The sequence below is a fragment of the Asterias rubens genome, chromosome 18 (assembly GCF_902459465.1).
Source record: "Asterias rubens chromosome 18, eAstRub1.3, whole genome shotgun sequence".
NCBI lineage: Eukaryota > Metazoa > Echinodermata > Asteroidea > Forcipulatida > Asteriidae > Asterias > Asterias rubens.
The window spans coordinates 12,230,554-12,241,621 of NC_047079.1; the positions used below are offsets into that span (position 1 = coordinate 12,230,554).

Sequence of the window (11,068 nt, forward strand, 5' to 3'; positions counted from 1 at the left end):
GGGGAGGAGGATTAAAATGAGGGGGCTATCGGAAGACGTTTTTGTACACTGTTCACTGTATAGTGGTATAGGGGGGGGGGGACACACACAGAATCTCCGGGAGAGAATCTCGCACCCCCCCCCCCCCCCCCCATGCACACACCTTAAAGGTTATGTGAATCATTTGGTTGTGTTTTGAGTGAACGAAATAACAACTCAATGGAACGAAATACCTGTGTTTATTTATTTATTTATTTTACTTTGTAAATTTGCCTAGGGGCTCTGTACCTCAAATGGCTATAGAAGTGTTCTGCATGCATGTTTGGTTCCATTGGTTTCTACAATAGAGCAAGGGCTTTTATCTACTCGTTCGGCTCTGTGGTTGCCGTGTAGCCACGCGTAGTCTCCCCTTCTAGTCGCTTGGGATTGCCTATAGCACTACGAAGCTATCCAAACCACGAAGGTATTGACAAGAGGCTAACGGTTGCTGAATAGGAACTATTGTCAATGCTCAAACCATTTATACTGTTGGAATGTGTGGGTACGGTTGGGCTGGTCAGGTTTTCAGAAGGGCAATTGTATGTGTACCTTCATGCAATTCATTTCAATCACAATGCATTTTGTTGGCATTAAAAATACACCCCGTAGTCAATTTACACTCAGGCCTACACCTCGTTTGGTTTAAACGGTAAGCATCTGGTTGCAGAAACGTCCTTGCTGTTGCAACAAGAAGGTCCGACTTCCTTTAAAAGCGTTAACGAAGTTGTGGTTTTCTAGTCTACTACTACGGAGTTTAGTGTTTTTCCATTAGATTATTGATACATGTATTTATCTCACTTTATAGTTGGATGTGAAGGAGGTTCAATGTGTTGGGAACGGCACCCTTCGAGGCATTGGCGGAACTTAAGGTGACTTTGGGAAGGCGTATCCAACATTGATGGGATTTACTGGTTGCACTGGTAAAGGTAAAAGAACATCCATTTCATATACATGTATATATTATTTTCTATTTTAGTATTTCCATATCGACTATACTCTGCGTCTCTTCTCTTGTATAATCCTGTTGGACTACGTCGGCACAGTGTATCATGACAGGCCTATAGCAAGGACACCATGGCATTTTCTCCTTGGTATTAAAAGGGCACCCTGTGAGGAAATTGTCAATTTCTACTGTCTGCAGCATTTCAAGGGCACCAACGCAAAGACCAGGGGGCATGGAGGCAATCGCCTTCGTTGCCTTCGTGAAGTATCAGGCCTGACACGACTGTATAATTATCAGTCTCCTGACGATGACTAGAGCAAGCTAGTCGAAACGTTGAGACCAATCTTAAATTCAGACTTCTCAGTTCTGAAAAGAACTGTCCTACTTTTTTTTTTAAACTATTACCCGGGCGGATGGTATAGAAAATAGGCTGGGACTAATGGAGTGCATTCTTAACATTTAATCCCAAATAGAGATAATCGTTAATAGAGATATCTCTAGTATTATCAATAGAGATATCTCTATTATTATCAATAGAGATATCTCTATTAAATGAATTAATATACATATCTCTATTAAATTAATTAATAGAGATATCTCTATTACGTTTCCGGTTTAATGCACCGTGTCAACGAATGGTTTAATGCACCGTGTCAATGAATGGATCTCTATTATAGTAGAGATCTCTCTATTTGGGATTAAATGTCAAGAATCGCTCCATAGAATGTATACTCCATACAGTTCTCGGATAACTTTCCGTATGGCGCCACCACCTTTTCACTAATTTTTTCAAAAAAGGGATATCTCATTGAGGTAAATTAGATACTATATTATTTCATATCGAATGAAAAAGTGGTGGCGCCATACGGAAACTTTTCCCATTATAGCTAAAGAGAGGTTTGGTAACACCATGTGATTATCTCTTTTGGGTAGTGTAAGGCACTCTGACTATTGATAATAGTCAAAGACCAGTGAGTCTTCTCACCTGGTGTATCCATACATAAAATAACAAACCTGTGAAAATTTGAGGTCGATTATTAGTCGTCGAAGTAGCGAGAGAATAATGGAAGAAAAACGCCCCCGTTGCACAAGTTGTGTTTTTTGATGCTTGATTAAAAAAATCAAGTTCAAATATTTTTGTGATAAATTACTTCTTTCTCAAAAACTACGTTACTTTAGAGGAGCTGTTTCTCACAATGTTTTATACTATCACCAGCTCTCCATTACCCGTTACCGAGTATGGTTTTATGCTTATAATTAGTTTGAGTAATAACCTATAGTGTCTAGTGTCTTTAACAACTCAATGTTTTGATCAGTAGCTCCCCCATGATCGTCTCCCTATCTAAGGCCTTCTGATTGTCTTCTTTAGTAACAGTAACGAAAACCTACTGAACACTTATTTAACGTTAAACCATCGTTGTACTTATCAACAGTTTTCTTGAATGTAATTTCCCCAGATATTTTCAGAACATCACAAACATGCGATTTAAAAATGAAAATAGTTTGAGGTTTTCTGATAAGACAATACCGGTAATAGAGTATACTAAAAAAATAACCGAGTAAGTCTGGTATAGATAAAACAAGGAAGGTGGCCGTGGTAGCACTTAAAGACTAACTAATTACCAGAAACTGCACTTAAACTTTTTGTAGCAACAACTTCTTGTATCTGATGAATATTCAGATTTAGAATTTGAGGTCTCGAGTTCAAGCATCTGAAAGCACACGACTTCGTGTAAAAGGGTGTTTTTTCTTTCATTATTATCTCGCAACTTCGACGACCAATTAAGCTCAAGTTTTCACAGGTTTGTTATTTTATGCATATGTTGAGATCCACCAAGTGAGAAGACTGGTCTTTGACAATTACCAACAGTGTCTTTAAAAGTAGAAAATAACGATCCACACAAATAAGCCTCGAAAAAACATGGTTTTACTTATACGTCGTGACCTTATACGGCACGCCATTTTGTGGAGTCAAGTTTTTGACTCCATAAAATGGCCGAACGTGTTAGATCGCAAAGTAAAGGGAAAACCACGCAATATATAGGCATGTTTGTATGACTCATTGTATTCTACTTTTAAAATATCTTTCTATCCATGCGTTTTATAACAAACAGTTTCAAACGCTCTTCATGGACCAACTCGCCCGATCTACTAAGGCAACGTGTCCACTCGACCACCCGAGAGTACAGTCAAATACTCGCTGTATCTGTATCCGACTTCTGAAGTCATTTTGAGATATGGTGGGCAATAACACTGAAAGGTTTTAGTAAATCTGTCTACTGTTTACACCAAAACCACATATTTTACTCCAATTATATAGTGGCCACCACATCTCAAAACGGCCATAAAAACATGTTCAGAGCAAATCGAAGGGATATTTTTGTGTGTATGTGGGGGAAGTATTGGCGGCTGCATTCTTCGGTGTATCCGCATTGTTGCATGTCGATTATGTGTTTAAGCATGGAGGTAGATATAGAGTAAATCATGCCGTGCATTTATATATAACCAGGCCATATGAAAAACGTTTGTAGAATAATACTCTTCTATAACGAATGGATTTCGTTTGGCATAACAACCACTTGATTTCAACCTGTTTGTTTGTCATGCCTATTTCGCGCTTCGATATTGGTGGCCGCTCCCATTGTGTGCTCATTGTGTATACAATCGCTTGCTAACCTGTAATACCACTACTGGTCCGGGACAAACCAACGTTCTTTATAGAGGTTTTTCAGGGATTGCTTTTGATGGAACATTTGCAATTGACTGTTCAGGCTCTGCCACGTACCAGCCTTTTGCTGATAGAGTACATGGCACGAGATGTAAGCCCGTTTAAAGCCATTTGACACTTTCGGAACAGAAAAAAACCAAACAAAGTTCACAGATTTACAAATAACCTACAGGGTTTACAGAAGGTAATGGTAAAGACTTCTCTTGAAATTTTATTCCATGAAATGCTTCACTTTTTGAGAAAACATTAAAACAATTATCAATTCTCGATATCGAGAATTACGGATTTATTGAAACGTGCGGAAACAAAGGTGGGTTTCCCGTTTATTTTCTCCCGACTCCGATGATCGATTGAGCCTAAATTTTCACAGGTTTGTTAATTTGTGATACACGAAGTGTGGGCCTTTGGAAAATACTTTTTTGAGACCGCATCCTTTTTTTTATACTATTTTATATTTTACTTTTTTCTTCTTCAAAAATACATATTTTCTATGTATTTCTCATTAAACTTACTAATCTTTTAAGAACTTGAAACTTAAGTAAGTGGTTACTTTTAAAGTCACCTGGAAGTGTTATAATGTCAAGATAAAGCTTTTGTCACTAAAATATGTGTTTCGATGAGTAGAATATTAATAAACTAAGGTTCTAAAAATTTAGTTTCCATTTTATTAACAAATTTAAAAGTAGGCCCGACCCGAGAGGGCGCTGTTCGTAAAAGTCAATCGAGGCGCGATATTTGAAGCACGGCGGTTTGAAGTGTTTGCTGCACAGCGCTGGAAAAGACGTCGGACCGGACCACTTTGCAAACTGACCCCATTTTTATTTGTTTTGCTGTCTCAAACAGCAATACATCAGCAACAATACACGTGGTCGACATTGCCGGAAAAATGCAAGAAATAAACCTTTTTTCGAAACGTACAAACTCACGACTATGACTTGCATGTACTTGCACGTACGTGTGTTCAATGTTCGATCGAGGCAAAGTCTGCCTCGATTGACGTCACAAAAGGGGTAGGCGGAGTCACCCCCAAACAACTTAATCTATTTTTTAATTATATAAATCGTTACAAACATTTACTCTAAAAATTATTTCATTGTTCATTAACATATACTCTAATGTTTGAAGAAAACAAAATTCTATTTCCAGGTGACTTTAAACTGAAGAATTGGTGGCTAATTTGAGTTAAAATGCTTTGGCGGACACCTTTAAATTAAAGAACAAGTAAAAAATGAAAAGGCCTTCATCCTCCTCTTTTGGGAAAAACCTGGACGATCAACTAATATTTTTTCTTGGCTTAATATATTAAAACATCACCATGATTTTGATTTTAACATATTTTTGGTCGTTTAAAAAAATCTCTCCTCCCCCGACCAGAGAGAGTGTCCATGGAAGGAATAATCGCAAGGCAAAACAATATTCAACTCTTCCTATTTTATTAACATTTTAAGTAATATATATATATATTTTTTTTAGTTGTTGTTTTTACAATTAATTTGTCTAAATGTTATATTTTTATGTACAGTCACATGCAACTGGCCCTTGGGCCACGATTTGTGGTTTTAATAAAAGAAAAAAGAAGAAAAAAATGGTTACTGAAGACTTTTGGCAACGCACTATGTGAAATTAAAATGTGTGTGTATTCTTTAATTGTCTCTGATCCAGGTAGTGAACTTAATATGGAACATCGCATACTGTAACAACCCAGAGTTCTGACGACTGACAAAACACCAACGACAACAGTTTCCCAGGTGTTCAGACTTCATTTGTAAGGAAGAAGAGCAGCGTCGTCTTATACAATGGCGTGCAGTAATGTCATTAGGAATTTGTGTCGCCTTAAGACTTTGGACTTGAGCACAGATGAAACTAAACTGAAGAAATGTCTGTCATGTCTTGATCTGACGTTGATGGGTGTCTCTGGTATGGTTGGTGTTACTTTGTATGTTTTAACTGGAGTTGTGGCAAAGGAAATTGCTGGACCATCCATGGTTCTATCTCTAGTTTTCGGTTGTTTAGCCGCCATGTTGGCTGCGTTATGTTATGCTGAATTGGGAAGTATCTTCACTAAAACAGGCTCAGCATATTTATTCACCTACTCCATTATTGGCGAGTTTCCAGCCTTCTTAGTTGGTTGGAGTATACTACTGGAATATATCTTGAGTACTGCAGTTGTTGCTAGCGGCTGGTCGGGATATTTAGATTCCTTGACAAATCATAAAATATCTAACTTCACTGTTGAAGTTTTGATGGGTGGAGAAACGTGGAACACATCCTTTGTGACTGAAGTTCCTGATATAGTTGGTGGCTTCGTTACGCTACTAATTTTACTTGTCGTTGGACTTGGCACTTACTTGAGTTCTTCTGTTAACAATGTCTTACTAATGATTAACATTGGCATAGTTGCCTTTATAAGCATTGGTGGTTTCATCTTTGCGGATGGAAACAACTGGACGGAGAGGGGGTTTTTCCCGTTCGGATTTGGCGGGACATTGTCTGGTGCTGCTATTGTATTTATTGGTTATGTTGGTTTTGATATAATTGCTGTCTCTGCAGAAGAAGCTATTGATAGTCACAAAAACGTACCACGAGCTATCATTGCATCTCTTGTCATTGTAGCAATTATATACACCATTGTAGCCGTGAGCTTAACCCTAGCTGTACCGTTCTACGAAATCGACATCAGTGCTGTACTAGCAACCCCATTTGTTAAGCATAACTTGATATGGGCCAAATATATTGTCGATATTGGTGCATTGTGTTCTATGGGTGCTTGTTTAGTGCCGTCAGCCTATGCAATGCCAAGAATAACGTACGCTATGGGAGTTGATGGTCTACTCTTTAAGTTTTTCACCACGGTCCACCCTACGACTCGGACCCCACTTGCAGGAACACTTTGCATAGGGACATTCACAACTTTTCTTGTGGTTTTCTTCGATCTGTCCACCCTGTCCAATGTGCTTTCCATCGGGACACTAGTTGCGTTCAACATGGTCGCAGTGTGCGTCATGTTTCTACGATACCAGAAAACTAGTCTCACTCGTCATATCCTTCAACATAATACTATTACGTCATCACAAGATGGCGACGCGGATGATGAAGATGATGAGAATACAACCCGTTTCCTTGACAACCACGACAACGATCAACCCGTCACTGGAGGAGCGTTAAAACCCAGATTTCAGTTCCTAACAACTATGAATAGCTACCCACCTTGCATGGTTCCGAGTGTATGTATTGTGACTACTACATGCCTTTTAGTACTCTTGGTGGCAATTGGTGTTATCTTCATGGATAAAATCAAAGCAGGAGACTGGTGGGTTATTCTACTTGTCATAGTTCTCACCGTCTCAACTCTATTGACATTTATCCCCATCACTCTCCATGAGCAAGTTAACATTGGATCGCCATTTAAGGTACGTATAATATTGCTAGATTCCAGTCGTCTTTAAAGGCAGCGGACACTATTGGTAATTACTCAAAATAATTATTAGCATAAAACCTTTCTTTGTGACAAGTACTGGGGAGAGGTTGGTGGTGTAAAACATTGTGAGAAACAGCTCCCTCTGAAGTGCCATAGTTTTGGAGAAAGAAGTAATTTTCCACGAATTTGATTTCGAGACCTCAAGTTTAGAACTTGAGGTCTCGAAATCAACCATCAAACGCACACAACTTCGTGTGGCAAGGGTGTTTTCTTTTTTCATTATTATCTCGCAACTTTGATGACCGATTGAGCTCAAATTTTCACAGGTTTGTTATTTTATGCATATGTTGAGATACACCAACTGTGAAGGCTAGTCTTTGACAATTACCAATAGTGTCCACTACCTTTAAGACACTGGGGTCGATTTCACAAAGAGTTAGGACTAGTCCTAGGAGATATACAAAATGTATGCGTAGACCTAAGTTAGGATGAGTAACTCGTCCTAACTCAAGATAAGACTCTTTATAAAATCGACCCCTGGACACATTTGGTAATATTGTCAAAGACCAGTCTTCTCACTACTTGGTGTATCTCAACGAATGCACAAAATAACAAACCTGTGAACATTTGAACTCAATTGGTCGTCCAAGTTGCGAGATAATAATGGAAGAAAAAACGATGTTGTGTGCATTCAGATGCTTGATTTCGGGACCTCAAAATCTAATTGTCTCGAAATCAAATTCAAACTTGTTAGTGGAAAATTACTACGTTACTTCAGAAGGAGCCGTATACATGTACTATCGATAGCTCCCAATTGCTTGTTACCAAGTACCTTTTGTCATCAATAATTTATTCAGTAATTATACCAACGCTGTTGGTAATTACTTGAAGTAATTGTTAGCATAATCACACTAACTGAGAAACGAGCAATGGAGAGCTGTTAATAGTATAAAACATTGAGAAACGGCTCCCTCTGAAGTGACATAGTTTTGAGAAAGAGATAACTTCGAAACGTCGAGTTGAAACCGACGGTTCTTTTCAGAATCACCCAAACTCACTTAGAGATTGTTATTACATGGGGTCACCGCAAACTTTTGTATATCGTAATTCCACCAAATCCAACTTAGGTAATGTATCATTCAAATAACAAAAGACTTCAGCCGAAGCCTTTTAAAAGCACACAAAGTATTTCAATAGGGATATATACATATATTTTTTCCATTTTTCTCTTGCGAATTCAATGACCAATATTGAACCCAAATTCTCACAGGTTTGATATGTTATGCACATGATGATACACCAAGTGAGAATACTTGTCTCTGACAATTTACCAAACGTGTCTAGTGTCTTTTACCAAATTAACATGAGTGTTCCTATTTTGCTGCATATTCTTAAAACATTTTTGTTTTCTACTCTAGACTCCGCTTGTACCGTTTATTCCCGTGTTGAGTATACTGATCAACACCATGTTCATTATGCAGCTATCGACTGCAACTTGGATTCGTTTCGCTATATGGATTGCAATTGGTGAGTTCAATCGTCTGAGATCGAAAATGTATAAATTATTTTCGTTATTATTATTATTTTTTTTTAATGCAAAAACGGCCTCTTAAAGGCAGTGGACACTATTGGTAATTACTCAAAATATTTATCAGCATAAAACCTTTTTTGGTGACGAGTAATGGGGAGAGATTGATGGTATAAAACATTGTGAGAAACGGCTCCCTCTGAAGTGCCATAGTTTTCGAGAAAGAAGTAATTTTCCATGAATTTGATTTCGAGACCTCGGATTTAAAACTTCGTGTGACAAGGGTGTTTTTTTCTTTCATAGTTATCTCGCAACTCCGACGACCAATCAAGCTCAAATTTTCACAGGTTTTTAATTTTATGCATATGTTGAGATACACCAAGTGAGAAGACTGGTCTTTGACAATTACCAATAGTGTCCGCTGGCTTTAAAATGACGTTGACAGGAACAACCATTTTTTGTTATTTATTATTTGGCCTTACTTTTACTAATAAATCGTCTGGGAAATGATAACTTTCATGGTGAGGGTGGGAAACTTGTTGTTGAAATCCAAGACAAGAATCTGGCATTGTGATTTCCCTACATTTATTTCAGAGGCCCTATTTTATTAAAAAAAAATTCTATTTGTTTCAAGGCACTGAACACATATTCTTAATTACTCAAAATAGTTGTTAGCATAAAAACTAACTTGGTAACGAGCAATTGAGAGCTGTTGATAGAATAAAACATTGCGAGGTGACCTATTTAGAAACGGACATTATTTGTTCGAGATTTTTCTTGTTCTTAAAATAATAGCTCCCATGATTGCGTTTTTATGACCTGCCCGGTATTATCTTTCTCTTGCTCTAGTTAATTATCTTAGTTTTAGTTAATTGTTTCATTAATTCCCTAAGTATTTTTTCTATTTTCTTGCCATAGCCTATTAGGATTGTGCCTCAACAATTTTGTCTCCTGCATTCTATTATGTACTGTTCAGGATGGAAATAATTGTTATATTGGAATTGATGTTTTTAAAGCCATTGGGCACTTTCGGTAAACAGTATTGTCCAAGGCCCACACTTCGTGTATCACAACTTATATGTATAAAATAACAAACCTGTGAAAATTTAGTCTCAATCGGTCATCGGAGTCGGGAGAAAATAACGGGAAAAACCCACCATTGTTTCCGCACGTTTCGCCGTCCGTGTCATGACATGTGTTTAAAATAAATCCGTAAATCTCGATATCGAGAATTGATATTGTTTAAATGTTTTCTCAAAAAGTAAAGCATTTCATTGTATAATATTTCAAGAGAAGTCTTTCACCATTACCTTCTGTAAACCCTGTAAGTTATTTGTAAATCTGTGAACTTTTAATTTGTTCCTGTACCGAAAGGGTACAATGGCTTTATATCACTTTTTTAATTCATCTTTGAACAGGAACCGCGATCTACTTGCTGTACGGTTATCATCACAGCGTGGAGAATTTAGCAGTAAAAGAATTAACAGTATCTGAAGGTCAGTACACTGTCTTAAATAACACCGTCACCGATGATGTCACAGATTACGTCATGAAACCATCACTCGTAATGCCGCAACCTCCCAGACGTAAGAAGGAAGGTTTCTCTAAATGAACGGAGCTTTCATCACTATCTAAAGGCTAGGTGTATCTTTGGGTTTTTTACGCCGTTTATTTTTTACTAATCCAAATATTAAAGGCAGTGGACACTATTGGTAATTACTCAAAATAATTATTAGCATAAAACCTTCCCCGGTGACGAGTAACGGGGAGGGGTTGATGGTATAAAACATTGTGAGAAACGGCTCCCTCTGAAGTGCCATAGTTTTCGAGAAAGAAGTGATTTTCCACGAATTTGATTTCGAGACCTTAAATTTAGAACTTGAGGTCTCGAAATCAACCCTCTAAACGCACACAACTTCGTGTGACCAGGGTGTTTTTTTCTTTCATTATTATCTCGCAAGTTCGATGACCGATTGAGCTCAAATTTTCACAGGTTTGTTATTTTATGCTTATGGTGATATACACCAACGGTGAAGGCTAGTCTTTGACAACTACCAAGAGTGTCCACTGCCTTTAATGTGGATGAACACAATAATTTATAAAACTAAAATGTGAAAATTTCATTTCAAAAGGTGGTTGCACTTTTGAGATATCGCCAAATTCCCGAATGAATAATGTCCAGGCAGGAAGAATAATCCCTATAGGAATACACAATCTGAGAAGCTTTACCGCAGAAACGTTTTTCAAATTCAAATATTGGGGCATAAAAACTTCAATCTTTTTACATTATAACCACATTACTTGGCAGTGAAATGTTTCTCGGAATACTTTATACTATTGAAAGCTGCCATCGTATCCAAAAGTGTGTATTGCCATTTATTTTGGGAGTGATTACGAAACGTATACCTCATTGAAAATCGTTTGACTTTTTTA

The 11,068-nt window shown here is 37.6% G+C and overlaps 1 protein-coding gene across 3 annotated transcripts; it reads left to right on the forward strand.

Annotated features, from left to right (window-relative positions):
* The first annotated feature begins 262 nt into the window (after positions 1-262).
* Positions 263-10,391, forward strand: LOC117302688 (cationic amino acid transporter 4-like). Of its 3 annotated transcripts, none has more exons than XM_033786681.1 (5): positions 263-712; positions 824-944; positions 5,352-7,099; positions 8,526-8,634; positions 10,054-10,391. In XM_033786681.1, the coding sequence occupies exons 3-5, from the start codon at positions 5,486-5,488 to the stop codon at positions 10,245-10,247; spliced, it is 1,917 nt and encodes a 638-aa protein (XP_033642572.1). In that variant the 5' UTR covers positions 263-712; positions 824-944; positions 5,352-5,485; the 3' UTR covers positions 10,248-10,391. The 3 variants fall into 3 exon arrangements, with proteins under 3 accessions (XP_033642572.1, XP_033642571.1, XP_033642573.1); XM_033786680.1 differs by having other exon boundaries at positions 263-667; XM_033786682.1 differs by lacking the exons at positions 263-712; positions 824-944 and having other exon boundaries at positions 4,806-7,099.
* The last annotated feature ends 677 nt before the right edge of the window (positions 10,392-11,068 follow it).